At 37.7% G+C, this 26,909-nt stretch overlaps 2 protein-coding genes and 1 pseudogene across 3 annotated transcripts in view; 1 reads left to right on the top strand and 2 right to left on the bottom strand.

Annotated features, from left to right (window-relative positions):
• Positions 1 to 1,513: 1,513 nt before the first annotated feature.
• LOC308654701 (COMM domain-containing protein 8-like) lies at positions 1,514 to 3,807 on the bottom strand (annotated as a pseudogene). The gene is made up of 2 exons: positions 3,489 to 3,807; positions 1,514 to 1,717 (listed from the first exon to the last, which is right to left on the bottom strand). The product of its transcript is annotated as a COMM domain-containing protein 8-like (transcript).
• Positions 3,808 to 5,038: 1,231 nt separating this feature from the next.
• The window catches only part of CFI (complement factor I), a 39,248-nt gene continuing 17,377 nt past the window's right edge, over positions 5,039 to 26,909 (bottom strand). The window contains exons 5-13 of the mRNA XM_081303085.1: positions 25,871 to 25,984; positions 25,417 to 25,527; positions 20,321 to 20,341; positions 17,939 to 17,974; positions 16,031 to 16,134; positions 15,756 to 15,859; positions 10,950 to 11,230; positions 7,147 to 7,251; positions 5,039 to 5,546 (exon numbers count right to left, since the gene is read on the bottom strand). Coding sequence (XP_081159211.1) covers positions 5,329 to 5,546; positions 7,147 to 7,251; positions 10,950 to 11,230; positions 15,756 to 15,859; positions 16,031 to 16,134; positions 17,939 to 17,974; positions 20,321 to 20,341; positions 25,417 to 25,527; positions 25,871 to 25,984 — 1,094 coding nt within the window. The 3' untranslated portion in view covers positions 5,039 to 5,328. The remainder of the gene's footprint in view (positions 5,547 to 7,146; positions 7,252 to 10,949; positions 11,231 to 15,755; positions 15,860 to 16,030; positions 16,135 to 17,938; positions 17,975 to 20,320; positions 20,342 to 25,416; positions 25,528 to 25,870; positions 25,985 to 26,909) is intronic.
• The window catches only part of RRH (retinal pigment epithelium-derived rhodopsin homolog), a 64,419-nt gene continuing 51,473 nt past the window's right edge, over positions 13,964 to 26,909 (top strand). Inside the window, exons 1-2 of the mRNA XM_081303080.1 lie at positions 13,964 to 14,117; positions 21,615 to 21,754. The gene's annotated coding sequence lies outside the window, so the exon portion shown is untranslated. The remainder of the gene's footprint in view (positions 14,118 to 21,614; positions 21,755 to 26,909) is intronic.

Here is a 26,909-nt window from a genome sequence, read left to right as displayed (position 1 = left end):
CATCTTAAAGGTAATATTTATGTGAGAAATACACCTTTGTTTTCAAGATGATGATAGACGTGCTTTAAAACCGAAGAATAAAACCAGCTAATGCCTATTCATTGAGCACCCTCAGTGAACCAAGCATTCAGGCTACAGCCAGGAGGAAGGCAGATGTGGGCTTCCTTTTAAGCGTTTCACATGTGGTTGGGGCAGGATTATGGGGAAGAGTTAGGAAAACCAATAAAAATGGAATATTTGGGGAAATGAAAAAATGCTATGCTGAGATTAAAGCAGATGATGCGATAAAGACTGGGAACTTACTGTGGCCCTTTGAGGATGTAGTGTCATTAACTGAGGTGGGGAGAAGCAGGTTTAGAGAGGAGCAGTCATGAACTTGGGGTTGGCTGTATTTCTTTTAGAAGGACCTTAGATATCCACAGGGAGGTGTTAAGAGTTCTATTAGCATATGGTAAGTAGTCTGGAGTTCTAGGGAAGGTCAGGGACAGAGAGATGGATTTGTGAGTCATTGACCTGTGGGTGGGATTTATTTTTTATTTTTTAAAATATGGCACTTTTATTTGCTCATAATACTTATTTTTAAAATTAGCTGAGTTTAAAAATGGTTTGTTTTCCAATGAATTTAACATTCAAAAGTGTTCAGTTCCTTATTAAGAATTATAATAGGGGCTGGGGATATAGCTCAGTTGGTAGAGTGCTTGTCTCACATGCACAAGGCCCTGGGTTCAATCCTTAGCACCCATCCATCCCCAAAAAAGAATTTATAACAAAAATGGGCCTGTATATAGTCTTACTTCATAGTTGAATAACAATTAAGACACTATACAATGACATATTATCAGGATATAGAATCCCAATCAGAGACACAAATGCAGAAATAACAATGTTAGTTCTAATTTTGTGTGTTCTAGATTTTAGTTGCTACAATTCATAAACTAAACTGCTTACACAAGTTTAGAGTTGTTAGGGATGTTAATGTTGATAAAGAGCTTTTCTCTAGTAAATTTTTATAATCTTTTGAAATATGAGAAATACATGAAATCTCCAGAGTTACTTATGCAGCTTATACATTCTGTAAAAAAGTCATTTTTAAATATCACAAATTAATCATATATCCATAGTACATGTTCTTCCTGTTCACATAAATTTTTATGCAATATTCAAGCATGTTTGTGCTTCCTATGTTTGCATTATTTTAGAATCTATTTTTAGCTTTTAAAAATGTATCTATAAAGATTTCTCAAGTACTTAATAAATGAAACAAAATAATCATTATGAAAATATAAACAGCTACTATAGCTTTTTCATCTTTCTTATGAGTTTCCTATCAATCATTGTGATTTCCTGTTCCTTAGGGAGGTTGACATATTTTTTATGTTTGGTATCTCAACACTGCTGCTCTCTTACCCTAGTGTAGCATCAATACATTGTAGGGTTTCAGAACACACAGTATTCACTCTGCCATACCAGTTTTGCAGTGGAATCTGATAGCATTGGTATTCATCATTTGTTGTTATTTCAACTGCAGGACCACCTTATTAGCTGCTTCCAAGGAATTCATTAGATTCTGCAGCTCTTCTCCATGCATTTCAACAGAATATGATTTTACATCACAACTTTCTTTTTTATCTAGATGAAGATTTAAAAGTGGCATTTATAAAGTAACACTCTTGTCACTAGAAAGTGCAAAGTTTCACTGCCAATCAAAATCCTGTAGCTGGGGAAAAAAAATCCTATAGCTGAACAGAGACCCTGTGCCTAATAGAAGAAAAAGTAGGCCCAAATCTTCATCGTGTGGGCTTAGGAACTGACTTCCTTAACAAGACTCCTAAAGCGCAGGTGGTAAAATCAAGAATCAACAAATGGGATAGATTCAAACTAAAAAGCTTTTTTTCAGCAAAGGAAACAATCAATAATGTGATGAGAGGCCTATAGAATGGGAAAAAAATCTTTATCACATGCACCTCAGATAGAGCACTAATCTCCAGGATATATAAAGAACTCAAAAAACTTAACACACACACACACACACACACAAATAAATAAATAAATAACCCAATCAATAAATTAAATGGGTTAAGGAACTGAACAAACACTTCACAGAAGAAGAAATACAATCAGTCAACAAACATATGAAAAAATGTTCATCATCTCTAGCAATTAGAGAAATGCAAATCAAAACTACTCTTCCATCTCACTTCAGTCAGAATGGCAACTATCAAGAATACAAGCATGGGGCTGGGGATGTGGCTCAAGCGGTAGCGCGCTCGCCTGGCATGCGTGCGGCCCGGGTTCGATCCTCAGCACCACATACCAACAAAAGATGTTGTGTCTGCCGAGAACTAAAAAATAAATATTAAAAATTGTCTCTCTCTCTCTCTCTCTCTCTCTCTCCCTCTCCTCTCTCACTCTCTCTTTAAAAAAAAAAAAAGAATACAAGCAATGATAAGTGTTGGCGAGGATGTGGGGGAAAAGATACATCCATACATTGCTGGTGGGACTGCAAATTGGTACAACCACTATGGAAAGCAGTATGGAGATACCTCAGAAAGCTTGGAATGGAATCACCATTTGAACCAGCTATCCCACTCCTTGGTTTGTACCCAAAGGACTTAAACTCAGCATGCTATAGTGACATAGCCACAACAATGTTTACAGCAGTTCAATTCAAGGGTAGAATGAAGGAAATTTGGTTTGTGTACAGGGGAGTGAGGGGAAGAGTGGGGCTGTGGGGATGGGAAGGACAGTAGAATGAGACAGACATTATTACCCATATACATGTATGATTACACTACTGGAGTGACCCTGCACCACGTAGAACCAGAGGAATGAGAAGGTGTGCTCCATTTGTGTGCAATATGTCAAAATGCATTCTACTATTATGTATAACTAATTAAAAAAAAAGAAAAAATCAGCATACTACAGTGACACGGCCACATCCATGTTTATAGCAGCTTAATTCACAATAGCTAAACTATAGAACCAACCTAGATACCCTTCAACAGATGAATGGATAAAGAAAATGTGGTATATATACATAATGGGATATTATTCAGCCTTGAAGAATGAAATTATGGCTTTTGCAGGTAAATGAATGGAGCTGGAGAATATCATACTAAGTGAAATAAGCCAAACCCCACCACAGCAAAAAAACAAAAAAACAAAGGCCAAATGTTTTCTCTGATATGTGGATGCTGATCCACAGTGGGGGGGTGGTGCTAACGAAGAATGGAGGAAATTTGGGTTGGACAGGAGAGACTGAGGAAGGGGAGGGGTGTGCGGGTAGGAAGGATAGTACAATGAGATGGACATTGTTACCCTATGTACATGTGTGATTGCATGAATGGTGTGGCTCTGCATTGTGTACGGCCAGAGGAATGAGAAGTTGTGCTCCATTTGTGTACAATGAGTTGAAATGCATTCTGCTGTCATTTATAACTAATTAGATCAACTAAAAATACATATTATCTCCAAAACAAATCCTATAGCTGTGCAGAGAAAATATCAGCTATGTCTCCTACCAGAACCTGCTTGATTTCATCTTTCCTATTTTTCAAGCATTTCATGAGAGCTTCTTGAGGAAATGAACTCAACTGATTCCATTGTTGAAGTGCCTTTTCATCATTTTTTTTTTTTTTTTACCAACTGTGGCTTTAAAACATTTGGTCACATCTTCTAAAACATGCATCCATTCTTTTGAATCCCAGACACTGTGATGATCCTGGTGGATAAACAGATCCCATCAATTATTTTGTGAAGAAGTTGTGTACCCACCTGGTGGGCGGGGTGCACAGCTTCTTGAACCATTTCAAGAGCATCTCTGCTCCCAACTCCATCCCTGTGTAAAGTTGTAAGGTTGGGATTTAAAATGGAGTCTAGGTTAGAAAACACCAGGGAAAGGGCAAAATGAGAGAGACTGGGAAGGAGGTTGAGAACAGCAGCCAGGGTGAGAGCCTGATGCTGCTGAGATGAGGACAGTTAAGAGACTCTGAAGTTTTGTTACTAATTTTTGGTCCCAAAGGCTCAGTCCTTTTTCCCCTCTCTGAATTGTGGAACCAATACCAAGATGGAGCACTGACTGAGCCACGCAGGGTACTTAATTCTTAGCTAAGAAAAGTAGGAGGAGATACACTTGAAATTCAACCCCACCTTGGGTTGGGGAGGGTATAGATACGGGATAAAAGAAATGAAGAAGAGGAATAGTCATATATTTTCTAGGAATGGGTGGAGAATTTCCAGGAATTTGGGTGCCACATCCTTTTTTTCTCCATTTATGGTTCTTTCTGGTTGTTATCATGGCAACTGTCAACGTCCTGGTGCTGGGGTGTGTCATTTAACATACAGATGAAATTAGAGGTTGTCTGGCAGCCATTTGAGATCCAGCTATTTCAGCCAGCCCTGCTGAATAGAAACTCCTGTCCTCAAGGATAAGCAAGACTAGGGACAGGTAGAAATTCTCCTAGGTCCTCTAGTCAGATCAGGGAATGGTAACAGCATGGAGATCAAGGATTGTGTTGTAGTATCTGTGGAAAGATCTAGAGAAAGGGTCAAGGGGAACTTGCAAAATGAGGGAGAAAAGACAATTATTTTTTGAGAAATTTTAATACTTAAACAGAAAAGGGCTGGGGGAACCTACTGCAGTGGCAGAGCGCTTGCCTAGCATATGCAAGGCCCTGGGTTTGACACCCAGCATGGCAAAATCAAAACAATAAAACAAACAAACAAAAAAAAGAAGCAGGGGAATGGGTCAAGATCTATGAGGCCAGTTATCATCCTGTGATAACCCGTAATAAGTGTCATGCCAAACACTGTTCATAAGTATGTAGTTTCATTTTCATACAATTCCATGTTTATAGATGGAAAATGAGATACAAAAAAAAAAAAAAGGTAATAAATTGCCTGGGGTCTAACTCTGCGGGTAGTAGAAATAGGCTTATGTGAGTGACTTCAGTGTCATTCAACTACCTAAACTTCTTACTGTCGGTATATCACTTTTGCATAAAGGATAATTTAATTACATTTGCTGATAAATAAAACTTCCTGAGTGTGCAGCTCCATGGTGCTGAACACACACAAATTCCTGTATTCATTCCCCCAAACCAAAGAACAAACAAACCAATCTAGTATGCTTGACCAAAATATTTATTTGAGAATTATACAGCAACATTCCAAGATGGCATAAACTTTTAAAAGACCTTTAAAAATATCCAATAACATTTGCTTAATTTTCCCCTAGAGTAGTAATAATTGTATAGTTTCATTTCAATTAAAAAAACTCTAGAGAGAATAAGGACAGAAAGATCACCAAAAGAGCAGGAGATCACAATTTCAGATATTGTACTGAGAAATAAAAGATCTTCCTACATGATAGCTAATCCAGTCAAAATAATTAGCCACTTTGGTGTAAACACCTGGAAACTCTGGTTTTCCACAGTTTTCACCCCAACTCACAATGCCCCAAACGTAAGTCACATTATTGACATCCGTACAGATTAAGGGGCCTCCAGAGTCTCCTTTACAGGCATCAATGGAACCATCGGATGTACCTGAGAAAGAGAAAAGCGCATATTGCCACCTGTTTGTCAAGGTCACCATGCTGACATCTCTACTTCCGTCACCAGAGAAGGACATGACTAGTTTTCTTGTGCTTTCCTAAAAGGCAGTGGTAACAGGGACTCTCCCTCCCTAGGGGTCCCTGTAGGGCTTGCAGAGTTGGAGCCAGTCTGAATGATTCACTTTATCCTTCCCAGAGCAGAGAGGCTTTGACCATCGCTACATCTTGTAGTGACCTGGACATTGTCCCGTCCTGGAGGTTGAGGGACGCATCTTTAGACGTAGGCGTGTCACCCCATGGATTGAGCTACACTCACCGGTACCTCTGTGATTCTACCCCTTTGCCCTGTTTGGGATAGAATGTTCCATGGAAACGCTCTTTGTGTGTCCCTTTCTCTTGCTCTGCCTTTGGGTGTGGCCTTCCTAGATGTCAGTCACCCTGCTGACAGCAGACATCACATAGCTAGAGTCAACCCCCTGAAACCTGACCCCCTGCCTCATTTGAATGGCTTCTCCTCAATAAAAGGGGTCAGCACCGCTCTCTCTCTTTCTGTGGACCCTTAAGGTCAGAGGAGCCGGCACAGGACCCCAAAGAAAAAGGTATCTCTGTCTCTTGTGTGGTTATTTCGTGCAGCCCAGTTCCCCTGGAGGGACCCTGAGTGTTTTTGTCGCAAGGAACATGACAAAACACTTAGTGCTTATTGAGTGCTTAATAGGTATTAGTCATTCATCATTTTAATCCTCACACAATCCTACAGAGTAAGTATGGTTAGTATCATTATTTCCTCCATTTTATAGATGAAACAAAGAAGACACAAAGAGGTCACTATCTTGTCTTTTATAAGTATTTTATAAGTCTCCAAGGTGACACAGCAAACAAGTGGCAGAGCCTGGACTTGAGGCAGCCAGAGCTCGTCTTTTTAAGCGTGACACTTGCCTTGTGTCTGATGACTCCTCAGTATGGTAAGCCCTTGGAGATTTGGCCTTCATCTTTCAAACTTGCAGCTATTCATCCCTTGTCTGTGGACTGGCCGATTTTGTGTGACTCATCCATTTGTCTGTAATCCTGAACCCCGTTTCACAATGGGAGGGCACTTTCTTCTTACTCTTGTGAATTTCTAACAGTTTAAAATAAGTTTTGAGTTTGTTCCCCAAGGGTTCATGTGCTGGGAGGTTGGTCTTCAGTGAGGTGATGCTAAGAGGTGGGGCCTATGGGAGGTCCTTAAGTCAGTGAGCAGAAGGGAGTGTCCTCCCAAGGGATTGAAGGGTTCTCCCGAGACCCTGAGTTAGTTCTCCAGAGAGAGTTGTTAGGAAAGGAGCAAACCCAGCTCTCCCCCTCTCTTTGGCTTCCTGATTTTTTAAGTTAGCTCTTCCTTCTGTCACTTCAGAACATGCCCCCGGCCATTCTGGGGCCCACTCCCCAGAAAGTCCTCGCCAGAGCAGAACTACTATCAACATCATGTTCTGAGCCTTCAAAACATGAGATAAATAAACCTTTTTTCTTTATAAGAAACCAGCTTCAGGTATTTCATTAAAGTAACTAAAAAATAGACTAAGACGATATGTATCTCAGATAAACTACTTGGCACTTACCCGCACATTCCATTTCTTTTTCATAGAAGCGATTTGGGTAAAATCTAGAGCAGTTATCTATTAGGTTAACTTCACCCCACTTGAGTGAATAGACCTTTTGGTTATCTAAACAGAGTGAGAAAAAAAAAATAGAAGTCACAAATAAAAAGTCTAAATAAATACTCTTGCAACTTAGTAAACCATTAGGAACATGAGTGATCTCAGATACATATATAAAATTTTGAAGATAATTCTTTAGCATATTTAATATACTCTTCTTAAATCCCTAGTTTCTATAACTTTCTTTCTACACTTGGATGGATAGTGGAGGAGGATTATTGAATATACAGCCTGAAATCCCACTCATTTAATACAAAGCTGATACCCAAAGATGAATGAGATACTTTCTTCCCCTTTGGTTGTAGAGTTCAGTAGGGGAATTGGATAGGAATTAGTGCAGAGTCTTCTCACACAAATGTGTCCTATCTTATCATAGTTTCCTATTTCCTTTACAGTGCTTGTTGGAATGAATAATTTTAAAGAAAATACATATAGAGTTATTAGTGTATATGCATTTTTGTGTGTCTGTGAGGAAATACATCTCCTAAGTGATTGAAAGGCCGATTTAGAATTTCCTTTATATTTAAATGAAAGTTTTCTTTGGTCTATGGAAGGAGAAGGACCAGGTACTGTCTAGGGAAGATCAGAAAAACATATGAACTCAGGATTATATGTTTCAAAGATGAGGAGTGAATCTTTGCCCATCACCCTCCTGTTTTTCACCCTGGTGGATATTGGGAGATAAAACAGCGAGGTGCAGTGGTGCATGCCTATAACCCCAGTGATTTGCGAGGTGGAGGCAAGAGGATTACAAGTGTTCAAAGCCTGCCTCAAGCAAGACCTTCTTGCTAAGCCAGCAACTTAGCAAGAAGACCCTGTTCCAAAATAAAAAAAAATGAAAGGACCTAGGATGTTGCTCAGTGGTAAAGTGCCCCAGGGTTCAATCCCCAGTACAAAAACAAACAAACAAAAAAACCAAAATGACAGAATGTTGATAACTGTGGGAACGTGGTGATGAATAATAAGGATGTATTATACTTTAACTTCTACTAATATGTATATTTTAAATGTATATAATAAATGGGATATTTAAAAATAGAACAAATATAAGGATGAATTCGTTCCTTCTGGATGAATTAGTTCCTTAATAAAATTCAGTATTTTATAAGTCTTGTGTATTCACACACACTACAAATCCAGCCTAATTTATACATATATTTTACAATTTTCAATGTGGGAATTATTTAAAGAATATGTTAGAACATGAGACTATAAAATCAATGCTATGACGTTATTTAGGATTTCTGTCAACAAAGAGTTAAAAGGTGAAAGGGAAGATAAATTTTAAGGTCAACCACTATGGAAAGCAGTATGGAGATTCCTCAGAAAATTGGGAATGAAACCAACATTTGACCCAGCTACCCCACTCCTTGGTTTATACCCAAAGGACTTAAAATCAGCATACTATAGTGATACAGCCTCACCAATGTTTATAGCAGCTCAATTCACAATAGCTAGACTATGAAAGCAACCTAGGTGTCCCTCAATAGATGAATGGATAAAGAAAATGTGAGATTATATATATATCTCAAATGGAATATTACTGAGCTTTAAAGAAGAGTAAAATTATGGCATCTGCTAGTAAATGGTTGGAGATGGAGATATCATGCTAAGTGAAATAATCCAATTCCACAAAACCAAAGGCTAAATGTTTTCTCTAATATGCACATGCTAATTCACAATGGCAGGGGGCCTTAGGGAAGAATAGCATTACCTTAGATTAGGTAGAGGGAAGTGATGGGAGGGTAGGGGAGGGGATGTGGGGATAGGAAAGACAGTAGAATGAAACAGACATTGTTACTGTATGTATATATGTGACTGCATGACCAATATGATTCTGCAACATGTACACTCAGAAAAACGAGAAATCATATACCATCCATGTATGATATATCAAACAGCATAAGTGCATTCTACTGTCATATACAACTAATTAAAACAAATTCAAAAATTTTTTAAATAAAATAAAATAGAGTATATTTAGAAAAAAAAGAATATTATGAAAAAAAATCTTCCAGATGATGGGAAACATGTTAGGTAGTTTAATTCTCATCTCATCTAACTTCTAATTCATCAGTTCTTCTAATATTTATTTTCCAAGTGTCCACATCTCCTATTCATAGGAGGTATTTACCAAAAGTCTTAGAAGTTCAAAGAATAAAATTCACCTGTTCTTTCTCTTTGTAAAGGAGTGGGGTATGGTGAATGGGAAGGAGAAAGGAGGAATGTAGTGATCTGTGAGTGATTCAAAACATGGAGACTATCTCTTTGCAAATCTTTGTTGGTTTTCCTATTATCTATGGGCTACCTTTTTCCTTCCTCACAGTATTGAGGGTTCTAAGGAAGAACTACCTCCCCGACCCTTTTTATTTTTCATTTTGAGAAAAGGACTTGCTAACTGTAAATTGCCTAGGCTGGCCTTGAATTTGTGATGCTCTTGCTTTAGCCTCTTAAGTAGCTAGGATTACAGATGTGTGCCACCATGTCTGGCTATTTATTTATTTATTTTCTGGTATCGGGGATTGAACTCAGGGGCACTAGACCACTGAGCCACATCCCTAGTTCTATTTTGTATTTTATTTAGAGACAGGGTCTTGCCGAGTTGCTTAACACTTCACTTTTGCTGAGGCTGGCTTTGAACTCGTGATCCTCCTGCCTCAGCCTCCCAAGCCACTAGGATTACAGATGTGTGCCACCACGCCCGGCTACTTTTTAATTTTTTTGAGACATAATATTCATATATCTTTATGGGGTACATGGTGGTAATTCAATATATGTATATAATGTGTAATAAGAAATCAAGGTAATAAGCATTTCCATCTCTTCAAACATTTATTATTTTTATGTGTTGGGAATTTTGTACTCTTCTTTTAGTCATTTAAAATATATCCTAGATTGTTTTAGCCTATAGTCACCCTATGTGCTAAAGAAGAACCAGAAGAGACTCCATGTTGGTGCCCCTTATTGAACGTCTTTCCATCCTCCCTCTTCCTTTGTCCCTTCCAGTCTCTGTGGACCAATATTTCATTCCAATTTTGTAAACCTTTTTATCTTCTACCCACACCTCTTCAACAAATCAAAAAAGTCCATGCCGTGTGTCTCCCTATCTCTATATTTTTTCCTTGAATATTCACCCCTCATTGTTAACTTCAGGATCACAGAGTACATTTGTCCTTTGAACATCTAGATAAGGACTAGTTACATAATTTTCAGGATCTAGTGAAAAATGGAAATGTGGGATGGGACCCCTTCAAAAATTATTATTGTTATTATTATTCTGCAGTAATAAAAATAACTAGGGATTGAATCCAGGGCCTTGCTCGTGCTAGGCAAGCACTCTACCACTGAGTTACACCCTCAGCCCATTTAAAAATTTTAATTTTGAAACAGGGTCTTGCTAAGTTGCTCAGGGTGACCTTGACATTGCATTTTTTTTTGCCTCAGTCTCCTGAGACCCTTCAAAAATTATTAAGAATTTCACAGTGGTGACAGCTGAGCAGGAAATCATGCCTGGGGACCTTCTGAGCACAGGGTGCTGGGCAATTGCCAGGTGGCAAGCACAGGTAGGCAGCTCTAGCTGGATGCTTACTTTTCTGGTTATGATACTGTTTCTTTCTGAGAACGAGGAAATTAGCTCCTTTGAATTTCTATTCTCATTCATTTCCAACCCCTGGATGCTGATTAATTAATCATAAAACATATACCTTTTTCTCGACCCCAGCCAGAAACGATGCATCTATCTTTAGGTTGAAATAGATATGGAGACCAGGGAACACAGGCAGGGAAGGAATGAGACAGTTCACATTCTTTTTGGTCATCATGTTTTTTCACTTTGATCAAAGCTATGTCATTTTGGTAGGTGGCTCCATTGTAGTTTTCATGGATAATAATCTTATCCACCTTTTCAACTGCTAACTCAGTGTAGTTAGGTCTTATCCAGTTAAGCAATGCTGTCCATATTTGGTAATGATGAGCTTTACTGGCTCTATAACAGAAAGGAAAAGGGAAATAAAATAAATTGAAAAAAGTATGTAAATATGGGATTTTGCTACTTTATATTCTCCCTTTTCAGCATTTTTAATTTTTTTTAGTTGAGTTAGACACAATACCTTTTATTTTATTTATTTATTTTTTTATGTGGTGTTGAGGATCAAACCCAGGGGCTCACACATGATAAGGCGAGCACTCTACCGCTGAGCCACAATCCCAGCCCTTAAGAACTTTTTTATATATTCATATTCTCTCTCTCTCTCTCTCTCTCTCTCCCTCCATCCATCCATCCCTCCCTTCCTCTCCCCTCCCCCACTTATATCCTTGCTGTTATGAAGCATTGTGACTAAATTTACTTAGGGCAGAATTAGGTCAATGACAAATGAAGAGCAGAATATTCCATCCAACTGCTCAATGCCAGGAAAATAGCTCACTAACAACTTGAGCTACTGCTACTGGAGTAGGTGCCTCAACAGAGATTAGATAGCATCTTGTCAGAACTGTGGTTGAGGAACTGGAAAACTGGACTGCAGGTTCTTATTACTCTGCCAACGCAGAGGTTCTCAGGGAGAGCACCTCTGCAGTAGTTTCCATCCTCACCCTGCAGACAGACTTCATCCTCATATTGCATTGCATTTATCTCTATATCCACTTTTCTTCCTGCTACACTGTGTTGCTTGAAATCAGAGATGAACTGTAGCCCTGGTGGCTGTTATTGTACCTGGAACATGGTAGCTATTTAAAAATTCCCCTGAAATAGTGATTGAGCTAATTATTAATAATTATTGTTACTATGCCTCTTTCCATTTTCATTACCAATTATCAAATCATGCATGAGTTAAGCAAACTGGTCCCCTACCATCATTTTCTCAGGGAAGAGTACTGAGAGCACTTTGGCAAAATATTATAGCTTAGGTGTACTTTTTAAAAATAAGGTGCTGAATAATGACCTCATAGTCTCACATTTCCCATAAAATAAGTAGTTCATAAAATAAATTTCCCATAAGCAACAAAACTTATTTTAAACATTTTAGTGAAAATCTTCTAAAATATATTATGCATATGTCATCTACTTTCTCAAACAGCATAAACGGAAGAGAATTTATCCTTCTATAATGATGATTCAGGTAATCACCTTACAGTTAAGCAGTGGTGTCCTAGGATAGACTGAGATGTTTGGAAACTTTTATTTATACTAGTATTCTAATAAGACTGTCCGCAATGTTAATTTTGGTTGTATTATAGGATAAGAGGTCCTGGATATTGCTTAAGGGCTAACTCTGTCTTTTCACTCAATTTACTCAACAAATACTTAGGGTGATCTACTGTGTAAACATCATTGTGCCAAGCACTTTATGTAGCAATGGACAAAATCAGAATCATTTCTACTTTTATGGAGCTCAGCATCTAGGGAAAGATGCAACATTAAATGGATAAGCACACTGATAAAGCTAGGCACTCTACTATAAAAAGTGAGAGAAATAGACAGTACATGGACTTTTAGGAACTTACCAAGAAGAAGGGAGTCAGGGAAGTTTTTCCAAGGAAGTAAAGGTTGACCTGAGATCTGAGTCAAGACTAGCAGTAACTGGGTAGAAAGAGCAAGGAAAATCAGGAAACAATATATCAAAGATCCCTTTGTAGGAGGGAGTAAGTGCTGTTGAAGTGCTCGAAGTCCAGAGCAGGTGGGCCAGAGAGCAGGAGGTAGTGCTGCCAGGCAATATGAGATTGGCAAAGGCACAGAGCAGCCAAATCACCTGGGGCCTAATGGGCCATATTGTCATTTGTTTAGATTTTTATCCTACGAGGAAACCAATGGGTCACTGAATTTAAGTAGTAGGTGACTGAACCCAGGTATGGAAACATTACCCTTGCTGCGTAGTACAGAACAGACAGGTGGGGGTGGTGGGTGAACAGAATGAGTGCAGGAAAGTCAATTAGGAGGAGACTATAATCCATGAGAGGTGAAAGCAGGGTAATGTGGAGAAGGAAAGAAGTTTGGAGAATTAAATAATTAAAAATTTAAAATGCCATCTAGAGTTGGTGAAATTGTGCTTGGGCTGTGTATAGCGGAGGGAATGAAATAAGATCTCTGCCTGTGTAATGAGATAAACGGTGCTGTTTGCAGAGACAGGAAACACTAGGACTCCTAAGACCATATTTAGGGAAATGGCACATTATGAGCCTAGTCTTGGACATTTTGAATTTGATATACTTTTGATGTAGCTAAGAAGTGTGGATAGGCAGGTGACTACAGGGTCAGTGGTTGGAGGAGAGCCCCAACCTGTGGCTATCATTTGGTCTGTATAGAATGGTATTTTATTTATTTATTTATTTACTGAGACAGGATTGCTCTATGTTGCCCAGGCTGGCCTTAAACTTGCAATCCTTCTGCCTCAGCCTCCTGAGTTACTGGGATTACAGGTGTGTGCCACAGAACCTGGTTAGAATGGTATTTTAAACTATAGATAACTTTAGGAAGAAGAAGTAAGAAGAAGAGAGGAAATCAGGCTAAATGAAACTTCAGTGCTTCAGCTGAGTAATGATCCTTAAGCACAGAAGGAGCGACTGCCGAAGACAGCAGAGAAGGTGTGGTCAGAGAAGCTGGTAAAAAACCCAGGAGAGTGCTGTGTCCCAGATGCCAAGAGGAAAGGGTCTTTAAGAAGGAAGATAGAATATTTGTTCCAATCCATGAAGATTTTTTTTTAATTTTAATATTTATTTTTTAGTTCTCAGCGGACACAACATCCTTGTATGTGGTGCTGAGGATCGAACCCGGGCCGCACGCATGCCAGGCGAGCGCGCTACCGCTTGAGCCACATCCCCAGCCCCATGAAGATTTTTATGAGGTCCTTCCTTGAGCATGTTTAATCATTCAGCATGTATGTTACCCCTTCCAACTTTAGGTCACCTAAGGATTTGCTAAGCAGGCCTTCATCTAAGTTATTGTCAAACATGTTGAACCTCATATTATCCTGGCTTTGCTAACTGACTAGTCATGTAGCTTTAGGCAATTACATAACTTCTCAATCTTGGTCCACGTATCTATAAAATGGGAAGAATAATATGTACTTTTTGGGACTGTTGAGAATACTAAAAAAGATAAATATACGAAAGGACCTGACTTCGTACCTGGTCTGTAAGAGGTGCTCAATAAATCACATTTTATTCATTCTATCAGAACTGAGGCAAGAACCCTGAGCTCTGCCCTTCTCCATGTTGACATTGATTTATTTATTAATCAATACCTCTTGGGTATTGCAATCCAGTCATTATTGTAGACTAAACTGTATCTGTCTCATATGTTGAGGTCCTAAGCCCTAATGACTGTTATTTGGAGATAGGGTCTTGGAAGAGGTAAGTTAAATGAAGTCATAAGGCTGGGGTCTTAATCCAATAAGACTGGTGTCTTTATAAAAAGACAGAGACATACCAGGGATATAAATGCACAAAGGAAAGACCACATAAAGACACAATGAGAAGAGGGCACCTGCAAGCTAAGGACAGAGGTCTCAGGAGACACCAGCCCTGCTGACACATGGATTTTAGACTTCCAGCCCCCAGAACTGTGAAAAAAGAAATCTCTGTTTCTGAAGACACTTACTCCATGTTATTTTGTTACAGCAGCATTGGCAAACTGCCGTTTATAACTTGCTTTCTTGAGCTTGCATCAACTGGTGTTTCCTAATTGCAGGTAGTTATGAGACATATTGTCACATGCTAGTTCTGAATTCACATAATGCCCACCCCAATTCTCTAACCTGAGAATTTTAAAACACTGTCAAAGGGAGAAATAATATTACTTATTCTTCAGAAAGCAAGTCTCCTCTTTGGAGGTGGTCTTCAGTGACTCAGAATGCATCAGTCAGAATCTGCTACAGCTCAAGGAACTTCCAAACAACAAAATGCAATATGAGTGGTGCCCCTGTGTGAAGTAGTGCAGTGGCCTTGCCTCGAAAATAACTTTGAGTCATGGACCCATGTAAACAAGTTATCCAGACTCACAGAGCAAGCAAGCTGGTGCTGGAGCAGTATGTGAGATAATTAGCATTGAGCTTCGAACAGTTCCTTTATTGCCAGGAACACACATCAAATATATTTAAGGATACATGGATTCACACATGCTGTGTGTTGGTAGGAGTCAAGTCAGTTCTTTAAACATCTTTGTTGAGGTGAGACTAGAGAAGACATCTGGTTAGTATTACCCCTTTATAAACTTTTAGACATAAACTCTTCCAAGAGATTTGGACCTAGCACCATGCAATGAGCCAAGTGAAAGTAATTTTGTACCTAACGGTCCTTGCCGGTGGGATCAGCAATTTGATCTGGGGAGAACACAGTGAGTTCTGAGGGATGGACCTCTGAGGTACTGATCACAAATACAAACAAAGCACTTAACAGTTAATAGAGGAAACTTAATGATTTCTCTGATATACTTTTATTTATCATCTACCACCATCTCTATTACTCATTTTCATTGTTTCAAGAAATTGAAAACATACTGAAGACCTTTGTTTTACCTGACACAATGTGCAGCGGTCAGAATCCAACAGCCACCAATATAAATTCCCCCACAGTTGATTTTTTTGCCTTCTTTAATCGCCACTTGCCATGGGAAGTCTCCCTGTAAAAGACATTTGTGTGGTCACAGCCATTCTGCCAGATAGTGGTGCAAACAGGTGGCTCTGTCCTACTGTATTTCCATTGGAGGATTCCCAGTCCGGGGTAATCACATCCTTCCCCATCCCTCCCCCCCAGGCTGTTGGTCGGAAGTAAACTTTTCATGCAGATTTACCATTCTTGCTAGCCTTCCTCCAACCACTCGTTTCCTTCTAGTGTGTATGTTTCTTTTGACTCCACAGGATAGTTTAGGTAATAATGACTTTATCCGTTTTCTTTCTTCAAGAAAGGAAGAGATTGTATCATGATTTTGAACCTATTACCTTGTGGACATATTGATTGATATTACCTTTATTGTCTCTGTCACAAAAATAGAAAGGTCACATCTAATAAGAAACACTCCAGATTCATTAGTAAATTATTTTGGATGTTATATTGTACTGTTCACTTTGTTTTAAAATTCTGGCTTAATATTAAAATTGGCTTGGTTCTCTGAAGTTCTGCCTAAAGGTTTAGTAGAAAGAAGCTGGCAAGGTGTTAAACATATACCAGGCTCTGGCAGATGAGAGATGCCACTTGTTCAAGCATTACTAGAGTGATAGCTTGGGAGGGGATCATGTTCTGAAATTATCAGAATAAGCTGACAATATGGAGAATTGCATCTTAACTCTCGTGGCTTTTGGTTTATAGAGGCTGATGATACAGAACTCTTTTCAATAATATAATGTTAACATTATGATATTAGTATTGAATGCTTTGTAGATGCCAGGCCCAATACTGAGCACTTTGTATATAGTTCATCTCATTATATTAACCCTAAAAGATAATATGCTGGGGGAACCCTGGACAGCAGGCCACATCTGGCGCTGGACAATGTTTCCCTAATCTCTCTGTGAGCAATTAGACACACCACATGTGTCACTGAGGAAAGAAACATGGTAGAGCAAGGCTTAAGACATGAGCTTGTAAGAGAATCATGACAAAGGAAGAAAGTAAAAGATGCTCTCTTTATTCTATTTACTATGCTGTGAAATTTTTGTAAACTTGTTTCTTAGCCTCAAATGAGAAAGGAAACTCTTTTAAATTTTTTTAAGCCAGGCGCCGTGGCACACACCCATCATCCCAATGGCTCAGTAGGCTGAGACAGGAGGGATCCTGAGTTCAAAGCCAGCCTTTGCAATGGCAAGGCACTAAGCAACTCAGTGAGACCCTGTCTCTAATAAAATACAAAATAGGGCTGGCAAGTGGCTCAGTGGTTGAGTGGCCCTGAATTCAATACCCAGTATCCTCCCAAAAAACAAAATTTATATATATATTTTTTTCTTAGTTGTAGGTGGACAAAATACCTTTATTTTATTTTTATGTGGTGCTAAGGATCGAACCCAGCACCTCATGCATACTAGGTGAGCGCTCTACCACTGAGACACAAACCCAGCCCCCAACTCTTAACATTTGGGGCATACAAAGAGGAGATAGGCCCCGAAGGGAGAGAAGTTGTAAATGAATGTGTATAGTTTTTTTTTTTGGTCTTACCTTTTTTTTTTTTCCTTTTCTTTTTTGTAGAGCTGGAGCTCAAACCTAAGGCCTTGCACATGCAAGTGCTCTACCTCTGAGCCAAACCTAGACCTGGTCCTACTGATCCTAAAATCTAGGTAGGGGGTATAGTGTGATGGTGAAAATCTTAAGTTTTTGCTTGGACTTTTGGAATAAGAGAGACCTCATCCATTAAGGACTGTGAAGTGAGGTTGGGAAATATCTGAAAATTAATGTTATTATGTGTAGAAAATAAAGAGCTTTGTTGAAAATTCCTCTTGATTGATATCTGTGACTTTGAGATCTAAATCTTTCACTCATTGGTTAGTTTAAAATATTGTTAATTAATTTTGGTGCCTGGCAATTCCAAGTTGAGTCTTACATAAATTTCATTTTTAAATCTCTATAAAACAGGGGATTATTTTATTATTCCCAATTGTATTTGAGGTTCAGTATCTCACCTAAGATTATCTAGCTAATAACTGACATTAAATTACAAGCTTAAACCACTATACCACCAGTAAAAAAAAAAAAAAAAATGTTAACTTACCAGCATTCATATCTGCAGTCAAAATTTCTATTTCATCTATGATAAAACAAAAATTTTGTTTTAAAGTTATTTTTGTTTGAAGTTATTTTTATAGAGAAAATCAGATCATTAAAATCATTTAAACTTTTATAATAATTTTATCTTAAAATTTGTCCTCCCTTAAAAGAAGGACTGTGTAAAAAGATTCCTCTCTTTTTGTGAATAAGGTGCTTTTTTTTTTTTTTTTTTTTTTTTGGTAACAGAGATTGAACCCAGAGGCACTCAACCACTGAACCACATCCCCAGTCCTTTTATTTAATATTTTATTTAGAGATAGGGTTTAGCTGAGTTGCTTAGGGCCTCACTAAACTGCTGAGGCTGGCTTTGAACTCGAGATTCTTCTGCCTCAGCCTCCCAAGCTGCTGGGATTATAGGTGTGAGCCACAGTGACTGGCAAGAACGCACTTCTCACAGGGGTAATGTACACAAATATATCTCATTGGTTTTAGTGCTAGATATTGCTAGCATTAGGCATCTGGAATGCAGAAGTCAAAAGGAAAAAAAAAATCTTTTCTTCCTTAGACTTTTGCTTGAAGTTATTCAGGATTTTTCCCTCTTCACTCTGCCATTCTAGAACATTCCATGCACAGGATTATTATTTCTTTGGCCTGAGGATCAGATGGCAGATTCCATCTAACACATTACTCCACTTTGGATGAGGACATGACAGCATAGCCCAAGAAAGCAATGTGACTTTCCTGCAGCAATCCCAGTTCTTTTCCCTAGATGTCCCACATTCTCTTTGGGTCAGGCAAACATATATATATCTGTTATGCCACACAACTAAGTTGTTTTCTGGGGAAAGAGAGGCTCTGCTCAGGAGCATTCATAAAAGCACCCTTATGAATTATATAAGTCTCAAAAGGAAGGTAGGGAAAGTCCAGTGTAGCTGAGGGTATTAGAAAAGCAGCACAAAACTTCAAAAGGAAAAATGTAAGAAAAATAATTATATCTTTGGTAACATAAAAGCCAAGGATCTCTATTCAACAAATCTCACCATGAATTATCAGACAAATGGGTAATAGATTGTAAAAGATGAACATGTCAGAATTTTTTTCAGTTATTTTATTTTGACAATTCTCATTACATATCTAAGTATGTTCTTGCCCCAAACTGAACAAATTAAAAATTCATATTCCATATACCATGAGAAGTATTTTACAGAAGGTAATTCAATTGTTCCTTGCAGAAAACACCTACTAACATTATACACATTTTACAAACTGATATCATGGCAGAGTATTCTATGCAGTGATTTAAGAGCAAGAGATTTAATGAACACATAGCATCATGGAAAGATCTCTAAAATGTAATGCTTTCAAGAAGAAAGGAAGAATGAATGAATGAATGAATGAATGAATGAATGAATGAAAGAAAGAAAGAAAGAAAGAAAATATGAGATCCATAACACAATGTTATATGAGTTAAAAATGTATACTCATGCCAAATTATATTGTTATGTTGTGTGCATGTGCAAATATGCAACAACAAATCCCATCATTATGTACAACTATAATGCACCAATAAAAAATGGGGGGGATGTTATGCTCATAATAACAATGCACATTAGATAAGAAAGCTACAAACTAAATGACATACACTTTAGGTCATATTAAAATGTTTGACTATGTGGGGAGGAGAATGGAAGTAAGGTACAGGGATAAAGCCAGAGAGGGCCTGGCTGGAACCAATGATGATCATATTCAATGAACTGAGGAGTATCGTCAAATCATAAGTCCAAAACTAGGAAGGTAAGTGACAAAGAAAGGAGGATGGGGAGGAAGAAGGAAATGAATGAATGGGGGGGGGGGAAGAACAGCAGCTCCAAAACCGGTAAATGAAAAGTGAGAAGTAATAGAAGGAACTAATTGAGAATAGATAGTCAGAGAAATGGGTAATCTTGAGCTACTTCGTCTCCCAGGAATCCTAAGAATTTCTGAGGAGGACCATGAACTTTTGGCATTATGTGGGCTGGGGGCTTGAGTCATTTTATCTGAATACTTAAGAAAAGGGTAGCCCCAAAGAGCTGGAGGCTTTGGGGACATCTGCTTATGTAAATGAACATATTAAATCTTTTCTGGTATCAATTTCTTCAGAACTGCCTTGGTTTTGAGAAAAAATTAGAGTAAGAGAAAAAGATGTTTGGCAAAGGAGAAATGTGCAGGGAAAGTCCACTGTGAATGGTTTTCTGGTGAGCAGTCCATGAGACTGAAAGTTTATCACACAAAACGAACAAAACCTCTGTGCCAGCCTAATGTTAAAAGTGGATTACTGATGACACAATAGATCCTTAGTTTTATTTCAATTTTTTAGTATCTCAAAATTTTAATAAACTTTTTTTACCTTGAGCCTTGGGTGCGAAGCCTGAAGAAAAACAAAAAGCAAAATAAAAAATATTTACCATAGCAAAGGATAATTTTTAATTGAGAAAAAAAACCCACACCATATTATTATATAACTATCTCTCTATATATTATAACATGTATAAGGAACAACTTATATTCATCTGTAATATAAATTTTCTACTATAAAAATAGATTTACCTTGTATTGAAGGATGTTTGGCTCTTAAAAGCAAAATAAAAAACTCACTATAGCAAAGACATCAGTTTCATTTGAATAAAATATACTCAAATCATTATTTCAGAAATAGGATAACAACTGATAAGTCCTAGTTATAAAAAATTAAGAAAAAAAGCCAGACAGTATGCCATTTTACTTTGAGTTTTAATAATGAATAACAAAATTTTCATCTTACATTTAAACACTCCCCAATTTCACCCAGCAAGGAAATCATTTTAACTTGAATTTTAAAAAGAGATTAGAATTTAAGATCCATTTGAACACATACTCAACAGCAAACTTACCATTTAATATAAAATTTGTAATTGTTTTAACATATTAATAAAAGAGGGGCTTTTAAAAGATAAGTGCAATCAAAATATAATCCAAACCTCCCTTGATTTAGTGATTATGACCTGGCCACTTGAAGTGGAAGTCAATGTATATATTAATTTTATATCTCTGCTCTCACTTCTCTTTCTTAGAGGGGAACATTATGACCCCTAATGAGCTACAAAAGGCACAGCTCATCCCAAAGGATAAACTGAAGGACTGACTAACAATGACAGTTGACTAAGTGTAGTTTTGATATTGATTCAAGAAATTTATATGACAATAAGCTTTATATTGTAGTTACTTTCTTGCAGGAGGATCCCCCCCACACACACACCCAGTAAACAAATTGTGTCCCTTGACTTTAGAGTTTAGCATTTTAAATTGAAGGAGGGGGAGGGGAAGGAAGAGAAAGAGAGAAAGAAAAAGCCCAAACTACTCTCACAATAAAGAAGGGAGATGACACTGTAGAGCTAGAGCCTCATGATTCACTGTCCTACCTGAAAAAATTTTCTTTCTTCCTCTCTCTATTAAGGATTGAACTGAACTTAACAAACATAAAGGCACTTCTGCCCAACTGCTTCTATATCCTTTAAAAGAAATCATATGATTTGAAATCCTAAAAAGGATATTTCTTTTCTTTTTTAATACTGGGGATTGAACCTAGGTACTCTATCCCTGAGCTACATCCCCAGGCCTTTATTTATTTTTATATATATATTTTATTTTTTATTCTGACGCAGGATCTTGCTAAATTGCCAAGGCTGGCCTCAAACTTACATTCCTTCTGCCTCAGTTGCTGTGACTACAGGTATGTGCCACTGTGTCATGAATATTCTTTCACTTAAGAGCTGATCTCAATGGAAAACTAAACAAAATCTCGGTAAGTCTCATACTAGCATACCAAGTAATGTCAAATGTAATTAATATCAATTCATTTATTTACACATTATTTTCAACATTTACTTAATTTCTATGTGTAAGACAATTGTTCTGGGACATTTGCAATGAAAAAAAAAAAGATTCTATTTTCAAGATGTCTACTGTTAAAAGAGAGAGAGAGAGAGAGAGAGAGAGAGAGAGAGAGAGAAGGAAACAGTGGAAAGTGCTTCAGTGTTGTGATGATGCTGCTTTGGGCCAGTCTAAAGAACTCATTGTACCCAGCCAGGGGTTCCTGGCTCATGTTCCATATCAGTAGCTTGAAATCCCTCATGATGGAATAATTATACCACAGAAATTGGCAAAAGCTATATAAAACTAGGCACTCTACCACTGAGAGGGAAACAAAAGTTCCCCTCTCCCTCCCCCTCCCCTCTCTCCTCCCCCTCTTCCCTCCCCCTCTTCCCTCCCCCTCTTCCCTCCCCCTCTTCCCTCCTCCTCTTCCCTCCCCCTCTCTCCTCCCCCTCTTCCCTCCTCCTCTTCCCTCCCCCCTCTCTTCCCCCTCTCTCCTCCCCTTCTCCCCTCCCCCTCTCCCCTCCCCCTCCCCCCTTCCCCTCCCTCTCCTTTTCTGAAGCCAGTTGTTAAACATTAACAGCATGGATAAGTTCCATAAATGGGGTGCATCCACCCTCCACTGCTCATTTACCTTGAACCCTCATCCAATCAACTGGCAAATCTATTGGCTCAGCCTTTAAAATATATCCAGAATCTGACTGCTTCTCATCATTTTTGTTCCTACCCTCCTGTCCTGGTCACTCTCATCTCTTCTCTGCAATGATTTCCTAATGGGGTCCCCATTTCTTCCCTTTTCCTTATAGAGCCAGAAGCCAGAGTAAACTTAATTTAAAATTTAGTCAGATCATTTCACTCTGTTCAAAGCCCTTGTTCCACTCTAACAGGCCGTAGTTGGTCGGTTCAATACCTTCTACTCCACCTCTCCACCTCTCCTACAGCATCTCTCTTAATGTCTCCCTACCATCACCTGTACCATCTGTCACACTAGCCACCTTGCTGCTTATTCCTCAAGCACCCTAGGAAAGTTCCTGCTTGGAAACACTGTCCTGTGAGTGGCAGTGCCTGGAACATCCTTCTGTAGGCTGCTCCACAATTTCCTCCATAGGGTTTTCTTTTTTTGGTGCTGGAGTTCAAACCCCGGGGCATTGTGCACGCAAGGCAAGCACTCTACCAACTGAACTGTATCCTCAGCCCTCTCCACATGGGTTTCTAACAGTAACTTCAGTGAGTCCTTCTCAGGCTACCTTACCTAAAATTTCAAAACTTACCCCCAATAGTTTCTACCCTCCTTCCTTGCTTTACTTTTCTTCTTAGTACTTTTTTATTTTACTTTTTCTCTTATTTATTGTCTTGCTTCACCCACTGGAAGGTAAGATGCATAAAGGGGCAGGTATTTTTAAAATGTCATTCACTATTGTAACCCTAATATTTAGAATAGGACCTGGTACACAGAGTAGGAACTTAATAGTCACTGAGTAAGTGAATGAATATAGTCAATTAAAGAGATCTTTTTCCTCCTGAAAGCATTGATGGGAATAAAAGTCAGTCTGTGTCATACAGAACAAGTATATGATATTTTTATCATTGGAGGTTGTCCTAAGTTTGTCCTGAGGTTGTCCAAACTCATCACTTTGAAACTTGATAAATAAAGGGAGAGGTTTAAGAATTATCCTGCTTTTTGAAATAAGCCAATCCCAAAGAACCAAAGGCTAAATGATTTCTCTGATATGTGGATGTTAATTCACAATAAGTGGAGGGTAGGGAAGAATAGAGGTACTTTGGATTAGACAGAGGGGAGTGAAAGTAGGGGAGGGGGTATGGGTGTAGGAATGATAGAAGAATGAATTGAACATTATTATCCTATGTGCATATATGATTATATGACCAGTGTAATCCTACATCAGGTACAGCCAGAAGAAAGACAAGCTATACTCCATTTATGTATGATGTATCAAAATGCATTCTACTGTTATGTATAATTAATTACAACAAATAAAAAAACAGAAAAAAAGAATTATCCTGCTTTTTTAAATGGAGGGAACTAGAGACCATTATGTTAAGCAAAATAAGTCAAGCTCAGAAGGTCAAGGGTATATGTTTTCTCTCATATATGGGTGGAAGGTTAAGAGGGAAAAAGAGAAGAAAGGTGATCTCTCAAAAGAAGAAAGGGACAGGAGTGGGAGTTGGGGGGAGGGATATTGGCCAAATTATACTGTTATATTGTGTACATGTACAAATTCATAACAACAGATCCCATCATTATGTACAACTACAATGGACCAATAAAAACTGTGGGGAAAAAAAGAAATAAAAAATCATCCTGCTTTTCTTCTATGAGTTTTACATTTTATGAAAATAAAATGGTTGATGAAGGAAAATTTTTTCCTGTATAATTTCAGTAAATAAGTATAGGAAGAATGTTAAAATTAGAAATTGACATTTTATAGACCTTACTGATAAAGTGTATGTAGGCAACAATTACTAAGTATGATAAAATTGTTAGGTGAAAGATTATGGAGGAACATTTTAATGGAGACATCAAACTTATCCAGGGATTGATCTTAGCAATACTAGAAGATAGACAAGAAGACAAAAGGCACTAAGAATTCTTGCCTAAAATATTAAATTCTGCATTTAACCAAGTCTCTGTAAATCCAGAATAAGGACTATCCCATCATGATCAGCTCTTCTTAAAAAAAAAAATCAATAGTATAGAAAAAAAATTGGGAGAGGAGATGGGATAGGTGGCTTAAAGAATAAAGCAGACCTTAAAGTTATCACTTGAAAAGGTCAAAAACAAATACAACATTCATGTTCTTTTGGATCCTGATTTGAACACATTAATTTGAAAAAGACATTTTTTGAGGTAGGAAAATTTGAATATGGCAGTCAGTAAATATTGATAGAGAATCATGGAGGTTATTAAATGTAGGGAACCATTATTTTTAGGTATACTAATGAGAGAATGGTTTAATATACATAGTGTTTTCATTATTAGATATGTAAATAGGTGAAATGAGATGATATCTGAAATTTACTTTAAAATACTCCAACAAATAAAAAGCTGGAAGACAGATGAATAAGACTTCAAACTATCAGTGTTGAGCTGAAAGATGCATCCATAGGGAGCCATTTTAAGACCATCCTTATTGTGTATGTGAGATTTTTTTTTTATAATAAAATGTTCTGAAATGACAAGTAGATATTTACTAGGTAAAAATATGATGTAGATCTTCAAATGCTCATTCAGTAATGTTCTTACTTTTATTAATTATGTATTATTAATATGTTAATTAACATGTTAATTATTATTATGATATTATTATTAATTAATAATACTAATATTGTCACTATTGTATAATATACTATTTATTAATTGATTAATATAATATCGTTACCATTATGTTATTAATGTGTTAATTATTATATTATGGTAATTGATATGTTAATTAATATGTTGATGTACTATTAATATGTTAATATTAATAGTTAATGTTCTTACTGTTTAGTAATGTTAACATGTTACCAAAGAAGAATTTCAGAATCTGTGGATTCCATAATGAAAGAAAAGTTATCACAAAATTAAATTACCTTCACAACCGACTTCATCTTCTCCTGTAATGCAGTCCAACTCACCATTGCATTTATACTTGTTTGGAATGCAAACACCCGACTTACAAAGGAAAGTGTCACCACGGCACCCTATACAAACACAAGTTGGAGAGATTCCTTCATTTCTTAAAATTGAATGAGGTTGTGCATGCCTGTATAATCCCAGCAACTCAAGAGGCTGAGGCAGGAGGATTACAAATTGGAAGCCAAGCTTAGCAATTTAGTGAGACCCGGTCTCAAAATACAAAATAAAAAGGGCTGGGATGTAGCTCAGTGATAAAGTGCCCCTGGTTTTGATCCCTAGTACAAATGTAGAAAAATGAAAAAAAAATAAAATGAATGAGGTCAGCTTTTCAATTCAATAATAAAATTGTTTTTATCTTTTTAGTCAGAAGAATGAATCAGAGGATTTAAAAGCTAGATTTATGTCTACCTTTACAGCACAGCTCATCGCTTTGATCACCGCAGTCATTAATCCCGTTGCAGGCTTTCTGCCGAGGAATGTATTTCCCATTCACACACTGAAAGGACTCATCTGTTGGAGAATCTGTAAATTTCATTTTTGTGAAATTTAGTTATGGAGTTGTGGCATAACATCCTCATCTCCTTTTTAGGATAATGGAGTTGTTAAGATAAATCAGATCTCAAAAAAGAAAATAAGATATAAAATGTATTAGTAATATCAACTTAGTATACATGACCAATAAGGAAAATAAATGCCAAAGCTGGCTTATAGAGGCCCTTTCTGAAAACCAGTGTTGACTGTGGAAGTCTGTAGTCTTGAGATGGGGAGTTAGGAGTAGGAGCACTAGCTGACATGGCAAGTGCTGGTGCTCCTGCATTTCTCTCCTGCTACTACACTAACCCACCTCCACTCCCAGGACACATGGGCAGTGCCATTTACATTTTTTAGCTTATTTTTTATTGGTGCCTTATAACAGTACATAATTTTGGACACCATTGTTACATATTTGTACATATACACAAAATAATTTGGGGTCAATTTAATTCTTCAGTACCTCCTGTTTCCCATCCCTCCACCTTCCCCAGTCCTCTTCTTCTGCTCTACTGACGTCCCTCCTATTTTCATGGCCCCCACCTTTCTTTTTCTTTTTCTTCTTGAGCTTCCCACATATGACAAAACATACAACCCTTGGCTTTCTAATTCTGGATTATTTCATTTAACATGATGCTATCAGGTTGCATCTATTTTCTGCAAATGACATAATTTCATTCTTCCTAATGGCTGAATAAAATTCCATTGTGTATGTATATCACAGTTTATTTATCCATTGATCTGTTGACAGACATCTAGGCTGGTTCCATAGTTTGGCTATTGTGAATTGAACTGCTATAAACATGGGTATGCATGTATCACTGTAGTATGATGACTTCAATTCTTTTGGATAAATACAGAGGAGTGTTATAGCTGGGACATATAGTGGTTCCATTCCCAGTCTTTTGAGGAATCT

The sequence above is a fragment of the Spermophilus citellus genome, assembly GCF_964194105.1.
Source record: "Spermophilus citellus genome assembly, chromosome: 8".
Lineage (NCBI taxonomy): Eukaryota > Metazoa > Chordata > Mammalia > Rodentia > Sciuridae > Spermophilus > Spermophilus citellus.
The sequence above is the reverse complement of the archived record's forward strand: the minus strand, read 5'-3'. Positions and strand labels throughout refer to the sequence as shown.